Source organism: Pristis pectinata, chromosome 6 (genome assembly GCF_009764475.1).
Source record: "Pristis pectinata isolate sPriPec2 chromosome 6, sPriPec2.1.pri, whole genome shotgun sequence".
Taxonomy (NCBI): domain Eukaryota; kingdom Metazoa; phylum Chordata; class Chondrichthyes; order Rhinopristiformes; family Pristidae; genus Pristis; species Pristis pectinata.
Window position 1 is genome coordinate 20,726,182 of NC_067410.1, and position 21,142 is coordinate 20,747,323.

General features: G+C 37.3%; 1 protein-coding gene across 2 annotated transcripts in view; it reads right to left on the reverse strand.

Moving 5' to 3' along the window:
* nup210 (nucleoporin 210) overlaps positions 1 to 21,142 on the reverse strand; it is a 98,746-nt gene that overhangs the window by 35,471 nt on the left and 42,133 nt on the right. For both annotated transcript variants that reach the window (XM_052017290.1, XM_052017289.1), the window contains exons 9-25: positions 21,015 to 21,121; positions 19,076 to 19,216; positions 13,691 to 13,828; positions 11,904 to 12,059; positions 9,799 to 9,997; positions 7,548 to 7,693; positions 6,066 to 6,287; positions 5,541 to 5,714; positions 5,117 to 5,309; positions 4,923 to 5,029; positions 4,623 to 4,727; positions 4,423 to 4,524; positions 4,003 to 4,131; positions 2,041 to 2,168; positions 1,690 to 1,825; positions 1,446 to 1,508; positions 1,128 to 1,307 (exon numbers count right to left, since the gene is read on the reverse strand). In XM_052017290.1, the coding sequence (XP_051873250.1) occupies positions 1,128 to 1,307; positions 1,446 to 1,508; positions 1,690 to 1,825; positions 2,041 to 2,168; positions 4,003 to 4,131; positions 4,423 to 4,524; positions 4,623 to 4,727; positions 4,923 to 5,029; positions 5,117 to 5,309; positions 5,541 to 5,714; positions 6,066 to 6,287; positions 7,548 to 7,693; positions 9,799 to 9,997; positions 11,904 to 12,059; positions 13,691 to 13,828; positions 19,076 to 19,216; positions 21,015 to 21,121 (2,426 nt within the window). The remainder of the gene's footprint in view (positions 1 to 1,127; positions 1,308 to 1,445; positions 1,509 to 1,689; positions 1,826 to 2,040; positions 2,169 to 4,002; positions 4,132 to 4,422; positions 4,525 to 4,622; positions 4,728 to 4,922; positions 5,030 to 5,116; positions 5,310 to 5,540; positions 5,715 to 6,065; positions 6,288 to 7,547; positions 7,694 to 9,798; positions 9,998 to 11,903; positions 12,060 to 13,690; positions 13,829 to 19,075; positions 19,217 to 21,014; positions 21,122 to 21,142) is intronic.

Here is a 21,142-nt window from a genome sequence, read left to right on the forward strand (position 1 = left end):
ACAAAATAGGAGTCTGAATAAAGTCCCACACCACCAGGTTCAGGAACAGCTACTTTCCAACAACCATTGGATCCTTGAACTGACCTGCACAACCTTAATCCTACCTCAGCAACAGAACACTACAGACCACCAATTGCATTACCATGGAACTACCATGGACTTGTCCCTGATAGTGGTTTTTTTCCTGTACTAATGTCTTGCTTTGCAGTCATCTTCTTCTTCACTGTCATGTATAATTTATGTACAACTAATGTTCTGTGTGATGCTGTCTGAATCTACATGCCTGTGATGTTGCTGCAAGCAAGTTTTTCACTGTACCTGTACCTCACCATATTTGTGCATATGACAACAAGCTCATCTTGACTAGGTCTGAAATATTACTCAATGTAAAAGCAAGATAAAAGGGCAGTTTTAAACTATTAGGTAAACTTCTAATTGATACTGACAATTTTTTCTTTATGTGGAAGGTAAAGTCAAATAGAATAGTGGAGATGAAAACCAGTGAAGACCAAGACTTGGAGGTATGGGAATGCAGAGTTGTTTCTGATAAATAAAGTTTTGCATTGCTGGTAGCTTGCCAGCCACCGACCACCCACCTCTTATTGACAATTAACCCATGATATGATCATTAACTATTCTGAGACAGTTATTGATTTGGAATACTGCCTTCATAAAAGAATCAGTTCATGATTGTTGTCATGAGACCAGATGAAATTATTTTAATCATAAAAATTTCAGAAATTAAGTTAGTTCATAACAGCACAATTTCCAAGTTAATAAAATACATTTGAAGGTCTGATTTGGTGAATAAATGTTGCAAGGATTTTGCTGTGTACCTTTAAAAGACCCCTTTGCATGCAATATTAATGTTCAGAAGATTTAACTGAAAGTTCCCTTTTCAAAAAGAGGATTAACCCAAGGATACAATTTATGTTATCTGCTTTCTCCATAGAGCATTAGCAGTACAAGTGTCTGAGGAATTTCAGTAGAGTAGGAACTTTAAGGTGCTTATACCCTCAGAGATCCTTCTCATCAAAACAACTTCTGTAACTAACAGATACAAATAATGTATGGAATGATATAAAATACAATTACGGCACATCAGATTTTTGTTCCTCCATGCTTACCTGAGAAATGACCACCACTTTGCCACTTTCAGTATCAATGACTTGGACTACACCTGTCACTTTCCCACTTCCAATTGCAAGTCCCTTTACATGCCCAATGTTATTTACTGTAGCAAGGTTTGGATTACTTATGGAAAATAGAATGTTGGACTGAGGCTGCGGACCTCCTTCAGAAGTAATCTGCAACATAGTAAATTTAAACATTCAGGCTTAGAAATATTTTGTAACATTCAATATTCTGTGCCTTTTATCTAAAGTTAAAATGTTTCAGCATGTTTACATCTTGTCAGAAGTAATCACTTTCTGATCATAACCTACCTGCATCATTGCACCCACAATAAGTGTTACCTTTCTTGGAATCAATCGAAAAGGATGGAATACCTACAGAACAGAGAGAACAAAAACAGATATAGATTCATTGACTAAAGATCAAAATTACATCAGATATTTTCTTAATTTTTAAATGTCCAGAAAATTACAATTCTGTATGACTGTTCTCTGGTTTATAATATCACAATAATAAGATTTCTCAATCAATTTGAGAAAACATGCTCAAACTTACTTCAATTTGCTGAGGTGCAGAACTTAGTTTTTTGCCATCTTTGGTTGCTACAGTTGCTGTCAAGCTAGTCTGTCCTATAGCTACACCTTTAACAGTAAAGCCAACAGTATAATCATCAAGGATTTCATCAAGTGGCCTAAAACAGAAAGTGTGTTTAGTGAGAGTGGATGGAGAGTGGGATGGGGTGGAGGGAGGGCAGGGTTAAAAACAAAATTAGTTCAGACATTAATGATTAAAAACGAAAATGCAACACGAGCCAAATAGTTACACCAGCAGAACCTGATCTTCAATATTGGGAGATTAATACAGATGGAGCTAATCACTCTTTCAAGGTCAAAAGATGTTACTTACTCCAAAGAAAGTATTTGAGAAGCTGCTTTCAGTTTTAACTTCATGAATGGTAAGTATTTGGACATGAAGGGTTTTTTTGAATAATCTAGAACTCTCACATAGGCTTTCACAGTTTTAAAAATCTCCACCTGTGGAAGACAAAGTTATTTTAATACCAAATGTTTTCATAAGTGTAATTTAAATAATTTGAGAAACAAAGTGGATTTCTGGTAACTCTGTGCATGAGCTCATCAAGCTTTATACAATAGTAACAAAATATTTATTATTTTTCCCCCATTCAGTTAAGATTCTCATAGTTTGTTGTCCCTAAATGTCTAAACCAATTATTCCCCCTGCAGGTAACAATAATCTATATTTTCCATGTCACTACAGCCAAGCATGCAGTTAATTTTCATAGATATAATAAAAATGCTCTACCTTCCTCTCATATCAGATTCCATCATCTTCAGCACTTTATTGCCTCCACCTATCACCTCCTATTTATGCTCCACTTCTCTGTCTGCCTGTCACTCCTCCTCAACTGGAGCCACCTATCACCTGCCAGCTCTTGCTCCACTCCTTCCCTCCACCTTTTTATACTGGCTTTCTCCACTCTGTCTTTTAGTTCAGATGAAGGATCTCAGCCCAAAACATTGACTGTCCATTTCCCTCTGCAGATGCTGCCTGACCCATTGAGTTCCTCCAGCATCTTGTTTTTTTGCTCCAGATTCCAGCATCTGCAGTCTCTTGTGTCTCTATTGTTTATTACCTGTTGTATAACTCCTATACATCACACAATTGTTCTTTTGGCTTCCTGCTCCTGAACCCTTTCCCTTTAATAAAACAGTTCTACTTCATGTACTGGCACAGTTATAATAAAATCTGTATATTTTTTATGTAATAATTTGGGCAATGGGCTTTATTCAAGACCAAAATCAGTAGAGATAAATGCAACTAAACATTTGTCAAATACAGATGGAATGCCTCAATTATAATTTTGCTAGATGTACAAATTAATACACATTCTAAAACCGCAAAAAATTTACAAACATAATTCAGGCCATCATGTTCATAACAATTTTCTACTTTTTCCTCATAACCTCATCATTTTGCTCTGCTTGAAGAATAGTTTTCTCTTTAAAGAAACTACTGATGTCTCAACTATTTACTATGGTAACACATTTTATGCTCAAACACACCATGAAGAAAATTCTCCCTCAATTCGTTCCTTACATGATGAAACAGTGTTAAACTGACAAACCATCCATATCACTGCCACAGAGAAATTTTATTTTCCACTTCATCCCATCATATCCCTTGCTACTTTTAAAAATTCTGTATTAAATCTCCTTTTACCTTCTCTGTTCCAGTATAACTGGTTCTCAATCACTCGTCTTTCTCCCTAAGTTGTTCATCTTTATCATCCTGTTCAAGCTGTAGTGTATAGTGAACATCCTAAAAAATATTTTCAATCACTGGCAGGAGGTACAGAAGCCTGAAGTCCCACAACACCAGGTTCAAGAACAGCTACTTCCCTTCAATCATTCAGTTCTTGAACCAACTGGCACAACCCTACAATTTAGCAACAACACTACAGTTTAGCAACACTATAACCACTTTGATCACTTTGCACTAAAATGGGCTTTGTTTTTTTTCTTCTAATTTCGTTCTTTCTTGTAAAAATTGTGTACAATTTATGTTTAATTTATGTTTTTCTTGTGAATGCTGCCTATATGATGCTATGTGTCTGTGATGGTGCTGCAAATAAGTTTTCCATTGCACCTGTGCATAGGTGTACTTGTGTAAATGACATTAAACTCAACTTTTGAAGAGCCGTACTTTTACCCGATGTTCCAACCATTACCTTGAACAAATTGAAACTTATTTCTTTGCTCTTAAGATCCAAGAATCTATTTATAAAACTTAGTGCTATTTGTTATGTCTTTATTCATTTGCACTTGCAAGTAACTTTCATTGACGAACCTTGTCCACCACCCGTACGTATAACTCTAAAATATCAGATATGTGCACTTCAGCTTTAGCAGGCCCCAGAAAAACCAGACACAAATCGTGGACCAAAACGGTTAAAATTCCTGGATGAACTGGCCACACCTGTACAAAACAAAACATACTTAGTTGAATACCTCCTTGGTTTAAAGCTTCTACATGTATCTGTTTAGATATCGTAATTAATAATTGCTGAGTATTTTCAATTAAAGACAATTTAATATTCCTAAATTACCCAAAGCTACAAAAGACTTTATGAACTCCAATGATATTTCCATTCATCCATTGTTAAAATACCACAGGATAGTTTAATTTTACTGTAATCAAAGATTTAAGAACACCAAGAACTCCTCCCCTCACCCTGCCCCTCCCATAGTATTAAGGAGAATGACTCACCTGAGCAGTGTTCTGGGCCTCCTGATACACAACCTTTGCCAGTTCTGTTGAACTTGTATTAATAAAGAAGTATCCTGATCCTTCCTTAAGTGAAAGCTCTGCCTTTTAGATTAAAGAAAAGAAAACTCCAAACTTCAATCAATATTTTCTAAAGAGATCCTTTTTGAACATGTATCCCAAAATATTTGATGAATTTTTACCTTAATATTCGGATGGTTGTAAATGGTAACATTCTCTGGAATGACTTTAACATCTTCCACAAGCAACAATTCAATTGTAGCTGATACAGGTAGTAATGGATCATACTGTTACAAAGGAGAATCAGAATTAGAGTGGCCAATATTCATCTCTAATTACATTATCAGCTAGCATTAGATTAAAACTACTTCCGCACCCCCCCCCCCCCCCCCAATAGGTGAATCAGCCCTTGGCAAATCATTCTTGAATAAGCTCACATGCTTTAGTTTACTCTATCATTTTGCTTAAACTAGGTGACATACCCTGGATTTAACTTTAGCTGCAATGAGATGTTCCTGTTTGTAGCCTGTTGCATTTGCTGTGACAGAAGTTGTTCCTGATTCACGATGAACCAGTACAGTTTGTAAACCTTAAAAGAATGAAGTCCACATAGTGAGGCCAAGCAAACTATTTAACTTTTGCAACGTAAACCAATTTAGTTACATATTAACAATACCATGTTGCTTCTTTTGTCCATTTCCATGATCTTTCAAATTCATTTGCATAGGCATGCTGAATTCAACGCTGGCTAAGGAAGGTTTTGATGATTCCCACAAAATACTAAGGGAAGAAAAGTTGTCAAATTTACGCCCTTGCTGGTCATATGCTTCCAAATCAAGTACTGGGTTACGATAATTTGACACAGGAACCTAGAAGAGACACAGTACTATTAGCATAATGTAATAATTTCAATTAAATTTTTCCTCAAAACAAATCATTAAAAAGGATCTAAACTACAATAGGTGCCCAAAAGAAACCAACATATGTATAAAAGTCCAAAGTTTCATATGAACTTGATAATCATTTTGATATTTTGGCATGAAAAATTAAGCTTGTTAGAAATTTCAAATTTACAATTTAAAAACTCAGATTTGACATACAACTTGCTTATTTTGTTGAAGCAAAGGGCATGATAGGTCCAGCTGAGAACTCAGGTACACGGGAACCAATGTAAGCCTTGTAGGAGGACAGCAAATAAATTTGACGACAGCTGGTTCCACTGCAGGGAAGGAGTTTTTTAAGCTAGGTTTGTTGCCAATGGTCAAAGCCAAGACCTAAAAAGGAAAGAAAAATACATTCAATGAAAAGCTTAAATAGTTTAAAATAACAAGCAATGAATGACCCTCTGCTATTGCAACATTCCCAAAGTACTAAGGATAGGGTGAGATGCAGCCAGCTGTAAACTCAACTTAAAGAAAAAGATATTTTCAATCAAATATCATGAATGTTTACAAATGATTCACAGATCTACTTAGATACACACACAAAGTACTATATTCATCTTGGAAAGAAGCTGATATAACAAACATCTTATTGCATAATGTTGTAATATACATGTCAGGCATCTGTTGTTAAAAGTAGCTTAATTTACAATACAAGGCACAGCAAAGGCTGCTGTTTCTCACCTGCTCTCCCAGTGCTGTACAGGTAGCTCTAACCAAATGCTTTGGTTGGTTTCTAAATGCAGGGGAGCTTATAAGATGAAGACTGATACTTTCTTCATTTTCAGCTGTAAGATCAGTGAAGAACTTTGAAGGCTCTAAGACCCATGGCCTGGGTCCTCCCTCAAAAAGCATATCCTTTGATGATCCCAAAGTTACCAAAGCAACAGATACTGGATCAACAGCCTGAAGTTAGAAACAATATTCAGGAAGATAAACATTGTACTTGTATAACAACACATTGCAAAATTATTATACAAATTCATTTGCCACTAATACCACAAACTCAATAAATTCCTATGTGTAACTTCAATTCATTGCATTCTTGGTTCTAAAACTACTGCTTACAACCAACAGTGATTAAGGTGGAACATTGCACAAAGCTCACTTTGAGTTAGATTATATTTTGTACCCAAAGAACTACAATTTTCAGAGCTGCCTCCACAGTTCAGGAGCAATTAGGGATAGACAATAAGTACCAGCATTTTCAGTTATGTTCATACTCGTGATCAAGACCAAGCTGTTGACAGCTAACACTTACATGCAAGGAATTACTGGGGTGTCAATGACGCAGGTCCCCTCCAAATCTCCTACCACCCACCTACCATAAGGGGAAATTTATAGTAGCCAATTAACATATGAACCAGAAAGTTTTTGGGAAATATGTGGAGACAAGCACCAAGGAAATTCAAAGGTCATAGTGAGAATGTGCAAACTCCACATAGACGACACAGCAGGTCAGGATTGAACCTGGATGCCTGGAGCTGGTCTAAAACCAACAGACACTCCAGGAGTCAGGTATGAAGGCTATGCTTGAAAAAGTATCACAGACTGGGGAGGGGAATTTAGTTGCCACTCTGAAACCAGGATGCGAAAAGAATTGATATTCAAGGCTAGTGCAAACAAAAATAGACGTGAAAAGAAAGGAAATTTAAAGAAGGCACTGACCATGCCTTCCATCATTCAAGCCACTAACCACGTATATCTGATTGATGTTCCTCAGGGAACTTCAGATTGAGAAAACTTAGCACATGAAAGTAGGTCGAGGAGCACTGAGCCCATCTTCATAATCATGGAGATAACTACATTAATACAATAGTCGTAAAAGCAGTAGATACATACCGACCATCAGCTATCTACAAATTATGCCAAAGGGGGAAATTTAAACGAGATCTGATGGGTACATTTTTCCACACAAAGGAGGTGATCAAGGGTGGGAATGAGCTGCCAGAGGAGCTGGTGGAGGCAGATACAACTACAACATTTAAAAGGAATTTGAACAGTTATTTAGATAGGAAAGGTGTAGAGGGTTATGGGCCTAATGGAGGCGAATAGGATTAGCCTAGATAGACGTTATGGTCAGCAGGGACAAGCTGGGCTGAAAGGACCCATCTCTGTACTGTATGACTCTATGACTCTCTGAAAGTCTTCATTATAAGTACTTACTTTAAGTGGCATGTATGCAGCAATTGTGATGCTGGCAGTAAGGTACACATGGCCGTGACTATAACTAACTACAAGAGTTGTGTAGCCTGGGGCTTCGGCTTGAACTCTTATTCCACTGCAGTGCTTAGCACCTGGTTCCAATCTCCCTGTTAAAACATAAAGAAATATAAATCTTAACATTCAAATCAATTTTATAGACTGCATTATAATTCTACTCCCATTGTTCCACCAATGAGTTGGTTGTGAGATAATTGGCAAAATATATTTTCCCTGATTGGAAGGAGACATTTCCACTGATAATACAGGCAACATGGAATGAAACAGGCTCTCCAAGTTATCCAATCTATCCCTTCCTCAGATAAAGCATGAGTCATTCCATCATTAACTGCAGAAATTTTCTTCTGTTCCAGAAATATTTTGCTATGATATTTCGACAATGCTCTAAATTTCTTACAAAGCAAATTTAAATGGCACATGCATTAATTGCAACTGTCAGTTGCCTATTATAATGTACTGACTCATCTGGATTAAACAGGTATTCAGGTGTAAAATTGTTATATTGAGTTCCAGCAGTTGAGTTACGGTATGTTAATAGCTGAAGTTATTTAAATACACCATTACTACATTTTGTACTGGGTACATTGATTCAATAAGTTCATTTTGAAAAACATTATAAAGCAGTATATCATGCATTGCATGGCCTGGAGGGAGGGGGTTGGAAAAAGAGAACAGGTACCAAATCCAATGCTGATCTTACTCAACATTGGTCATCACACCCTGCGAATAACTGTGTCCCCCTCAAGCCAGGGGCAAAGTGTCTCGGCCCACTCATTACTGTGGCTGAAATCAGTCAGGAGTTAATGCTAGAGCCTTCCTATATTAACACCACCACAGTCATTCCTTTCCCTGTTAATGTGTTAATGTTCTCTCTCTCCTCCATGCACCCCCCCCCACCCCACCAACCACTGCTTGCTAAGCTTTTAGTCTCCAAAAAACGGTTGTGTGTGAAAAATATAATTTTGTTGACATTTTAAGATATGACCAGTTCCATCAAGAAAAGCAATGCATTACGTTTAATTCATAGAACAATACTGCAGTTACAAAAACCTTCCTGCTTCACCTAACAATAGTGGATGATTATAGCAGTCCTGGAAATAGTCCAAAGGAGATCCATAACATTGTTTCTCAGCTTAATGAACTTCAGCTACTCAGAAATCTATATACATGGGTTCGTTTAATTTAGTGTAGCTTAGATTTGGAGGTGACCCGATAGAAATTTATAAAATAATTGAAGTGCTGTATACCGGAATGATCTTAGTTTCCAGTTTAATAATTTGCCACGGTCTAGGAGGTACAGACTTTAACCCACTTAAGGGTAGAAACAGAAAGGATATTATGTTGTTCTTTTCCCAGGGTAGTGGCTGATGTGATGCATGCTCATTTTTTTTTAAATCCCAGAAGGAATCCTGTTGGTCATTGAATTGGGAAAAAGTGCATTATATGGGAAGGTCTTTATGGATAATCCTTGGTTTATATGGATCTACTGTACTCATTTTGATTGCCTGAGGGAACCAGAGAGGAACTTTCCAGAGCTCATCTCCTCCAGCCCCCATATAGGCCATGATTTTTTATTCATTCTTCTGCCTTTTCAGTGTACTCCTGCATTGTGGCAGTTCCTGTAATGGAAATTCACCCTTATGGAATTCAGAAACCACTACCAAATACTCCGAGATACAGGATAAAAATTCGCTCTAATGGAAGTTATGTGAGAAAAAAGGTCAAATATAAACAATGTAAATTGTCAATTTTTGTCAAGGGTTCTCATTACAGAAAATCATAATATGAATGGTTTTCTAGGAATGCAATCCCTCTGTATAACTTAGGGAAGTACTGTACTTAACTGCAGGGAGTGGGTCAGGAAGCTTATTCATGAACTGCCACTCATTATGTGAGGCACATATCTGAAGGACCATCTAGTTGTTTCCTGCTCATCTGTTTCACATGCTTACATGTCAATTCAATACAGAATCATTGATTTTAATGCAATGTTTGAACTCTCAATTCTTTCCTGCTTTTACAGGAGCACCATTACTTCCTCATGGTTAATCATGTTGCAGAATTCCACTGTAAATACATATTCCTCCATTTATAGAAAAATGCAATTTCTTACATTTAGACAAGTAGTGCAGAATGCCGCAAAATAATATTACTCTTTTACTACTATTAATTAAAAAATGCTCTCTTTCATTACCTTCTATATTTTTGAAAACACCATGATTTTCAATCTCTGTCACAAGGTCAAAATGGGAGCAGTCAGTTAGCATAACTTTTTCCTGTGTTTCCATGTTCATAAGACCATAAATTTTGAGGGGCAAATCCAATTGTTGCCCAACTCTAGCTTCCACCTGGCAAGGTGCAAACTCCATTTGGATTGGCTCGATTACATATACCTCAAAGTAAAAAGAGTTATAATTTTATGACAAATCAAGACATTACAGCTAACAGCTAAATCATGATACTTGCCATACCAACACTTAGCTTTACAGTGTCAGATTACTTATTTTAAAATGACTAGCTAGGTAACTGGCAGAAACTCTCTGATCATGTGCAAATAACATCCCAGAATTTTGTACATTCACAAGCAAGGGGACACAACTATTTTAAAAGTTTCATCCTATATTGGCACCACCAATATAGCACTCCTTCACAATACAATGAAATATTAGCAAAGTTTTGTGCTCAAGTTTGCAGTGGGATTTGGGCCCATTTCCTTTTGACTCAGGAGACAATACCAACTTCCAAACCAAACTGACCACTATAACGTGCATATTATATCTCTGGTTGAAAACATTCTGATCAGCTGTCAGAGTTTTGCAGAATACAATGGTTAGTCCCAATTTTGTTATTACTTATATATATTTTTAGTGCCATTTTCAGCCAACTAAGAATCACAAAAAAATACTATGGAGAAGTAAACATTCTAAGAGAAGATCCAAGTCAATGGTTTCAATGTGATAAAACAGATTTCTCCATGCTTGGCCATGTGTCATTCATACATTACACCATACCAGATTCGTATTGTTTTCTACTTAAATCAAAAAGGAAATTTTTAAAGTGGAATAAACATTTTTAATTACAAAACTGATCAATAGGACTAAAAATTAAATCAAATACTTCATTGTTTTCTAAAATTCTTCTGGGATACCAGTGGAAAATGCATTGAAAAGTTACATGCACTAAGGGCTAGCTATAATGAATTTTACAGGTGCTGAAACAGCACTAGAAGTTGTCTTTAATCCCCTCAAAAAAATTTTCGTACTGCAGTAACATTTACCAATAATACAAAAGCTGCAGCTTTTTTGTCTTTCTTGTAAAGGGTCTTCCAAAGACTTGGAGATGCACAGGACAACACAGCATCTTTTTGGGCCATAAACTGCTCAATTTAAATTTGCACAAGCTATTCTACAAGTGGCCACATAAATAACCCTTTTGGAAAATGAGTATGTTCTTAAGAGTTAATATTTATGTCAACAGCATATGAGAAGACATTCATTCCACTTATACTGGCCCATGGAAATTCTATGAAGAGAGCCAAGACACTAGAGCACCAACCACTGGTATTCCAGAACTTGCATGACTAGGGCAAGATCAGTCAAATTGAAGAATCCTTACTGCTGCACAGAGTCTTAACTATGAAGCATTGGAACAGTGAATTTGTTGCCAAAACATGTTTAGAAAACAAAATAAAAAAGGGAGAAAACAAAGATGGGGTTATAAGGGACAAGGGAGAAAAGGTGCATTTAAAGTTTTTAATTGTTCATTATTAAAATATAGAATAAATAAAACTCTATGACTACAAAAATTAATTTTTGGTGCCAGAGGGGTTTGTTTGGCTGCAATAAAGGCTTAATGCATAATTAAAAATGCACATATTAGTATATACAATATGCAATTTTTCTGGTAAATTTAGCTAGTGTCTATCACTTAAGTATCACAACTTCACACCTTTCCATGCGCTTCAATCCCAAGCCATTTGGCAAGATTCCAACTACTGGTCAAAAAAAAAATCAAATTGGAGAGCAGTGTCTTGCTTTTCATTTTTAATTGTACATACTGTTACCAGAAGTCACTGAACAAGTTACACTTAACCAGAAGTCACTGAACAAGTTACACTTAATGGTACTCTCAGCATCATAATTATTTTTCTTAAACCACAGAATCCAGGCCATTGTTTACTTTTATCATTCCATAAATTCTGAACACTTCATTTCAGCACTAGATACATTTCATATTTCTTTTATAGATAATGTTCTGTAAATAGTAATGAAATGCAAGGGTAAAAATGAAGAAAATTACCATCATTTGTCCGTAGTGCAATGGATTCTGAACATCATGTGCTTTTATTACACTTAGCCCTGTATCACTTCCCGTTGTCATAATTCCTTTAACTGTCACTGTTGCCACAGCTTGATTGGATGATGACCAAATAAAATTTCCACTCCCACCTTCCGCCTATACAACAAATAAAGAGTTTAAAATAAATAAAAATGCAATTCATCTGTCACTGAAATATATCATACCTTCAATCATATTGAGCAGAATCTCATTTCAATGCCAATATAAGTGCTCAAAACACTCACTCAGGCAGCATCTGTGGCAAAACAAGCAGTCAATATTACGAATTGTCTTTGACCTGAAACTTATAACTTTATTTCTTTTCCCACAGATGCATCCTGCACTGCCAAGTATTTCCCACGTTTTCTGTTTTTATTTTAAATTTCCAGCATATGCCTTTTTAAAATAAATTTTTAATCAATGTTACACGTTGCCCTCTCTCTTCAGATGCCGCCTGACCTCCTGAGAATCCCCAGCATTTTATTGTTTTTAATTCCAGATTTCCAGCATCTGCAATTTTTTTTGCTTTTTTTGAAAAGTACGTTTGGTATCACATACTGAATATCTTAACAGAATTATTAGGATGTTATACTGCAAATGGACTAGGCAGAACAAAATATCCTAAGTTGTTAGAGCCTACTCTAAAAAGGAACTAAATTCCTGAAGCATTACATCAAGGTTGTATTCAACCTACAGAGACACAAGAAGCACAGTTAAAAATGAAGTCAAAGCAGGCCTAGTGCCGTAGTCAGAAATGGTGTAAAGAAAACAGTTATTTTATGAATTGGAAGCTAATCATCTCTACAGAAATTCATCAGAGCAGTGTCATCTTAGATATTAAGGGAATTAAGAGATATGGAGTTAGTGCAGGAAAGCAATGTTGGGGTAAAGATCGGTCATGATCTTACTGAATGGCAAGGCAGGCACAAGGTGCTGAAGATGCTACTCATGCTTTTATTTCTTAAATTTGACCATCTTCAGCTGCTTCACCAAATGATCTTCCTTCCATTGCAGTCAGAAAAGGGGCTGTGCACTGCAGTCTTTAAGCTATTCACATTTCATTGTTAATGATGCCATCCATATCTACATGCTGCAAGGCCAAGATAACATCCAACAGTTGACAAATTGTACCTGGCTCCACAAGTCCCAGACAATGACCATCTCAGTGACAACTGTGCTCGATCACCTCTCAACATTCAGTGGCATTGAACTGCCTGGCAGTCATCCCTAATGAGCAACTCAAGTGCTTAGCCACTCAAGACTATTACTAAGTCCAAAACAAAATCACATGTATACATTCTTTTGCACTGAAGCAGTAAATAGCTGCCAACTACAAGAGTTGTGTACAGGAATAGTATTTGTCATTTCTTACTGGGCCAGTAACAAAAAAGCAGGCAATGCCAATCAGGGTTCAGTAGGTAGGCTCTATTTATTAGGTCAAAACCAATGAGAAAACTTTACATCCCTACTCTTTACAATGACATACCCAATTTTCACATTAATACTTAATTAAATCTGAGCCATTCGACTGAGCTTAAATTTAAATATAAAGATTCTTATCATAAGATAAGAGAAAACTTGAAAAGCAGATAAAGTTACATGATCATAAAGATAAAGATCAAGAGAGCTATTTCTCTGTCAATTTTTGAAAGAAGCAAACTGCACTCAATTAACGATTTCTACTGAATGCAATTAAAAATTGAAATATAATGTATAGGTAAAGTATATTGTATTCACAAAATGTGCACCTTTATTACATATTGGTAAGCTCCAGCCACCTGCTGCCAAGGAAATGTCAAAATATTTGGCGTAAGAATGATTGGATTATAAATTTCGACTTCTTGTTGGTTTCGCACTGGGGCAGCCATGGAATGCACAATTCCACTCTGAAAGTCAAAATTAACAAGATATTGAATGGTATTAATAAAACTGTGAACAGTACTGAAATAGCCATGATGAATGCAATTGGTATGAAAGAAAACAAGGATGAGCAGAGGCTTAAAAAGTTTAACATCAGTTTAAAGACACCCAGAGCTCCAGAGCTTCATGTCAATGCTGCAATTTGGTCACATCCATTTAAACACCATTTGTGGCTATGCACTCTATTCAAATTTGAAAGAGGAGGAGGTCCTGCAAAGAGAGTTTAGAGAATTAGGTGCAAAGTTGAAGGACAGGACCTCCAAGGTTGCAATCTCAGGATTGCTACCCGTGCCACGAGCTAGTGAGGCTAGAAGTAGGAGGATCATGTAGCTAAATACGTGGCTAAGGAATTGGTGCAGGAGGGAGGGCTTCATGTTTCTAGACAATTGGGCTTTGTTCCAGGGAAGGTGGGACCTGTTCCGACGGGACGGTTTGCACCTGAACTGGAAGGGGACTAACATTCTTGCGGGTAGGTTTGCTAGTGCTGCTCCGGGGGGTTTAAACTAGATTTGCAGGGGGAGGGGAACCAGAGTGTTAGAGCAGATAGTGAGGTGGAGGAGGAAAAAGGTCATGCAAGGACTGCAGGTATCGACAGAAATCAAAGGTTTGTACGTGATAGAAATGTTCTCAGGTGTATCTATTTCAATGCAAGAAGTATTGTAGGTAAGGCAGATGAGCTTAGGGCGTGGATTGGCACATGGGATTACGACATTATTGTTATTAGTGAGACTTGGATGCGGGAAGGGCAGGACTGGCAGCTTAATGTTCTGGGGTTCCGTTGTTTCAGATGTGATAGAGGGGGAGGGTTGAAAGGGGGAGGAGTGGCATTACTAGTCAGGGAAAATATCACAGCTGTGCGTAGACAGGACAGCCCGGAAGGGCTCGTCTACTGAGGCCATATGGGTGGAGCTGAGGAACAGGAAGGGTGTGGCCACACTAAGAGGGTTGTATTATAGACCGCCCAACAGTCAGAGAGAATTGGAGGAACAAATCTATAGTGAGATAGCAGACGGATGTAAGAAACAGAAACTTGTAATAGTAGGGGATTTTAACTTTCCACATATTGACTGGGACTCCCACACTGTGAAAGGGCTGGATGGCTTGGAATTTGTCATATGTGTTCAGGAAAGTTTTCTAACTCGATATATAGAGGTACCAATGAGAGAGAATGCAATACTTGATCTCCTATTAGGGAATCAGGCAGGTCAAGTGACAGAAGTATGTGTATGTGAGCATTTTGGGTCCAGTGACCATAATTTCATTAGTTTCAAGTTAATTATGGATAAGGACAGGTCTGGTCCTCAGGTTGAGGTCCTAAATTGGAGAAAGGCCAATTTTGTGGAAATGAGAAAGGATGTAGGAAGAGTGGATTGGGATAAGTTGTTTTCTGGCAAGGATGTGCTCAGTAAGTAGAAGGCCTTCAAAGGTGAGATTTTGAGAGTACAGAGTTTGCATGTTCCTGCCAGGATTAAAGGCAAAGTTAACAAGCATAGGGAACCTTGATTTTCAAGGGATATTGGTGATCTGGTTAAGAAAAAGAGAGAGGTGTATAGCAGGTATAGGCAACTAGGAACAAATGAGGTACTTGAAGAGTATAGAAAAAGTAAGAAAATACTAAAAAGGAAATCAGGAAGGCAAAAAGAAGACATGAGGTTGCTTTGGCAGATAATGTGAAGGTAAACCCGAAGGGTTTCTACAAGTATATTAAGAGTAAAAAAGATAGTAAGGGACAAAATTGGTCCCCTAGAAGATCAAAGTGGCCGTCTATGTGTGGAGCCTCAGGAGAGGGGGGAGATCTTAAACAGTTTTTTTGCATCAGTATTTACTCAGGAAACTGGCATAGTGGATATGGAAGGAAGGGAAACAGGCAATAGTGTCATGGAACATATAGAGATTAAAGAGGAGGAGGTGCTTGCTGCTTTACGGCGAATAGAGGTGGATAAGTCCCCTGGGCCTGATAAGATGTTTCCTCGAACCTTGGGAGAGACTAGTGTAGAAATTGCAGGGGCCCTGGCAGATATATTTAAAATGTCCTTAGCCATGGGTGCGGTGCCAGAGGACTGGAGGGTAGCTCATGTAGTTGTGTTGTTTAAAAAAGGATCTAAAAGTAAACCAGGTAATTATAGGCCAGTGAGTCTGACATCAGTAGTAGGTAAATTATTGGAAGGTGTTCTGAGAGATTGGATATACAAGTATTTGGACAGCCAAGGGATTAAGGATAGTCAGCATGGCTTTGTGCGTGGTAGATCGTGTTTAACAAATCTTGTAGAGTTTTTCGAGGAGGTTACCAAGAAAGTAGATGAAGGAAAGGCTGTGGACGTTGTCTATATGGACTTTAGTAAGGCCTTTGACAAGATCCCACCTGGGAGGTTAGTTCAGAAGGTTCAGACACTAGGTATCCATGGAAAGGTTGTAAACTGGATTCGAAATTGGCTGTGTGGAAGAAGACAGAGAGTGGTAGTGGATGATTGTTTCTCAGACTGGAGGCCTGTGACTAGTGGTGTGCCACAGGGATCTGTGCTAGGGCCATTGTTGTTTGTTGTCTCTATCAATGATCTAGATGATAATGTGGTAAATTGGATCAGCAAGTTTGCTGATGATACTAAGATTGGAGGCGTAGTGGACAGCGAGGAAGGCTTTCAAAGCTTGCAGAACCAACTGGAAGAATGGGCCAGAAAATGGCAGATGGAATTTAATGCAGACAAGTGTGAGGTGTTGCATTTTGGAAGGACAAATCAAGGTAGGACATACACAGTAAATGGTAGGGCACTGAGGAGTGCAGAGGAACAAAGGGATCTGGGAGTTCAAATACATAATTCCCTGAAAGTGGCATCGCAGGTAGACAGGGTTGTAAAGAAGGCTTTTGGCATCCTGGCATTCTTAAATCAAAGTATTGAGTATAGGAGTTGGGATGTTATGGTGAGGTTGTATAAGACTATGGTGAGGTTGTATAAGATTATGGTGAGGCCAAACTTGGAGTATTGTGTGCAGTTCTGGTCACCTAACTATAGGAAGGATATTTGTAAGATCGAAAGAGTGCAGAGGAGATTTACTAGAATGTTGCTGGGTCTTCCAGAGTTGAGTTACAGGGAAAGATTGAACAGGTTAGGACTTTATTCCTTGGAGCACAGAAGAATGAGGGGAGATTTGATAGAGGTTTACAAAATCATGAGGGGTATAGACAGAGTTAATGTGAGTAGGCTCTTTCCACCCAGATTAGGAGAGATAAGTACGAGAGGACATGGCTTTAGGGTGAAAGGGAAAGGGTTTAGGGTGAACATTAGGGGGAACTTCTTCACTCAAAGAGTGGTGGGAGTATGGAACGGGCTGTCATCTGATGTAGTAAATGCGGGCTCACTCTTGAGTTTTAAGAATAAGTTGGATAGATACATGGACGGGAGAGGTCAGGAGGGTTATGGACTGGGTGCAGGTAAATGGGACTAGCGGAATACTGTTTCGGCACAGACTAGAAGGGCTGAATGGTCTGTTTTTCTGTGCTGTGGTGTTCTATGGTTCTAAATTGGCAAAAGTCTGCTTCTGCTTCAAAGAACCACAGTAGTAATTATAAATTTGCATATAGTTATTTTAAGATTCTTGGAATTACAAAAACTAAGATATACATTCCATATTCAGTGACACAAAATAAAATTCTTATTCCTTCATATTTTTATTTTTATTTAGATAGATATAGAACAATCTGTTAAAATTAACATTTTTGCATGAGTTTCATAAAAATTGTTAAGTACGACAAACAATTTGCACCTAGTCCCAGAAACAGCTAATAAAAGGATATCACAGACCCGATTGAGTTGGATTCTGCCTGTCACCTGGATTTGCTGCAGTTCTTGCTCACCCACCCACACTTACCTGGGCCGGTTGCATAGGGTAGAGAAAAATGTATTAAATACTTGCAGTAATTTTCAACATTTTATGAATTATTTTTATAAGTATGCAGGGATGAGAATTTTTTAAAATTTTCTTCCCCAGGTAACGTGTGGAAGCCTCAGTAGTTAAAAGTTATTTAAAATTAGTTCAATTAAAAAATATTACTTTTTAAATTTAACAATGCAAAGAAAAGCCAAAGAAATTTTCTACACAACCAGACACCTGTATGCAAATGAATGTGGATTCTGATCCCACCCAGATCTGGGGACAACACAAGGGAATCCAGAGATGTACTAGAACAGATGTGCCATTATCTGTTAGTTAACTTGCACTGGACCTATTATGAGTTCTGCAAGTCTGGCATTTACTTATCTGGGACCAGCTGAATACTGGCATTTCCAAAGACAAAGCCTGCTTGAGTCAGCCCACTGTTTCTTTTCCAAGTGTTGGTTCAGGAACAAAGATTGTTCAGTGCACATTGAACATGCCTCTGCTGACTGAATGGTATTTTTGTTTTACTTCGACTGGACCAGGTAGAAGGTTTTATCATTTCATTCAAATGATGCCACAAGCAGCAATTAAATGCTGAACTGATGTGTTCCTAATCCTGAAGGGATTCAACCCACAATTATGTAACTCGAAGTAAAAATAGCAATTGTGCCATGATTGATACAGTGACGTGGGATAAATTATTAAAGCCCAATAAAAAGGCTTAAACTATATTGGATTAAATTCATAACAGAAACTACAGTAATGCTACATTTTATACCATATCATATTCCAAATTTAAGCAGAGCATCTGAATTCCTCAGAATTGTTCTGACTGTGTCCAACACGGCATTAAATCAGCATTTCAAAGTTTATCATTGTGTATTAAATACTTAGTTGCTTGAAAATTGATCCTGCATTCAGTCACATCCACATGTAATCTTTGTGTGACTGATCAAAATTTAAATTCTGAATTGGATAATGGTTTAAGCACTAATTGTAAAGTTATTACAGTATTAAACACTACTCAAGTAACTGGATTTTATTTCTTTCCATAACAAGGACTGCAAACAGAATTCTCATCAATTTTGAAAACTAGCTAAGAGCACTTTACATGAATATGTGAAATGTCCAAAGAACCTCAATTGAAATAAATACTTCAAAATCTAACGCATGTCAACCATTCAATTTATAAAGAAGCTCTTTATTTATATAACCCTGTGGTCCTAATGGGTCAGAAACTGAAGGGTATAACTGCTTCATCTATAGAAAAGGGCTATGCTTTGTCTATTAAATTCAATATATTAATACTTATGGCAGGACACAAAATGCAACCTCACCCGAGATACCACTTTATTTAACGATGCATCAATGATTGTTTGTCCCTTCTTCAATGCCCTCACACGATGATATGATCCATTTAGAGAGCTCTCCAATATTTCAAAATACTCCTTTGGAATTTCAGAGTTAATTCTGATATCCTATGTTGTCACAAAAAAATGGTTTAGCACAAAATATTAGCTACAGACATTCAACAATGCATATTTCAACTTGTATACAGTGGATAGGATACGCACAATTATAACAGGAAGAGGCAGGAATTAGCCTTTTGCCACTGTTTAGTGGGGTCTAAGTACCAGTCATTCATTGTATTCTCCTCCTGATACTTTGGAATCAAATACTTGGGGAAAACAAAGGACAGTTGTTACTTTTGGAATCATTGTAGCACTAGCAACCAAAATCTAATTTGTATTTCATGGTCTCAATTTATAAAACCAAAATCTGGCAGAAAAAAAAACTAGCTACAACCCCTACAAGGAATGTAAAATTAGTCAACAAATGGACCAAACAGAATGGCAAATGATATTGCATAAACATGATCATGATAAGACATGGCCTTCAGATTGCTAAATCACAAGTCATTTCAAAGGTAAGGTTCAACCTTCTTCTGAGGTTTGAGTGGGGGGGAGGGGAGGTATTGAAGTTTAAAAATTTCTCTTTGAAAATTGCCACTTTCATGGTTTCCAACAAGGCAACAGACTTCAAAATTGACAATGTGACTTTCAATTCTTAATTCCATTTTTCCATTGTTGGGTTTAAAAAAAAATTAAATAAGCAGTCATTAGTTTTTAAAGCTTTATCTAGTGTATAGATGGCGTGACCTTGACCTAAAATTTCCTGAAACGCTAAGATTGTGAATGACACATACAGTTATTCCATAAATCAGCCATAACTTGTGCCGAGGGAGAATTATCCCATGAATGGAAAATCACAAGTTGCTGGATGATTTCTAATTTGTAACTAGCTTTGTGAAAATGACATCTTGTCCTTCGCCTCCCTGTGTATTTCATGAGTTTTCTGCATTTAAACATTAATTGCTCACTTAATGTGCCGTGAAAGTTCAACCTTGTAACTCATAGCACAAGTACTCTTGTTAAAGAGAATTCATTTCTGGGCTCAAGTTTGATGGGTAATCAGTGTGGAGCCCTGGCCTTTCTGGTAGTAGATCACTTGAGAATTTAAATGTCAGAGGAAACTTAATATGCTTCCTTCTCTTTAATTTATTTAACAATGAATTTATTCAATTGCGGCCTTTGGTTCTTCCTCTGTATATTTCTTAATGTTCAATTCTCATTGATTAAGAGGCACACTGTTGGTCCCTTCATTTCTCAAGGCCCTGAATGCCTTTTACCCCTCCTTATACTTCCAGGGTAAAGCAAGATTGAGCTGAAGGATACAAGAAAAAGTTGAACCAATCAGGAAGTTTGTCTTGTTTGAGAAATTCTGGCTCAGTGACATCTAGACCCAGTTACATTGAGGGAAAGAGTCACAATTAATGATGCTACAATAAAAACTTGGTTGCCCAGCACAGTAACAGGGGTGATGCTCAGGCAGCAGCCAGGCCAGAGGGAGGGACAATGCCATGGAAGCAGCCGGAACAACTCTCGATTAACTAGCACCTGTCAAAGTCCAGCAAATACTGGATAACTGAGCTTGTACCACATCTTTTACATCTGATTGGTTTTCTTACTCCTTGCACAGATTGACACAAATTTCTAATTAAATGGAGAAGTGAGGAATGAGCCAGCTGCCAAACCATTTTGCACTGTCAATTGAAAACACTGTGCATATATTCCAAAAATAAGCAAGAGATAGCAACTGACTAAAACAAACTAAGTTATACATACACAGCACAATCATCTTGAAGATAAATTGCTGGGAATTTTTAAGTTTCACAATTGAACCAACTACATCTTTTTTCTCAGGTAGAATACTTACATCTGAGTGATAAAATTTATTACTTTCTTTATCATACACTTCAATTGTTAGAGTATAATCTTTGCCGGTTTCCAAAATCCATCTGTCACCAGGATGAACTGTAAAACCTATAAAAAAAGTTACTCAAT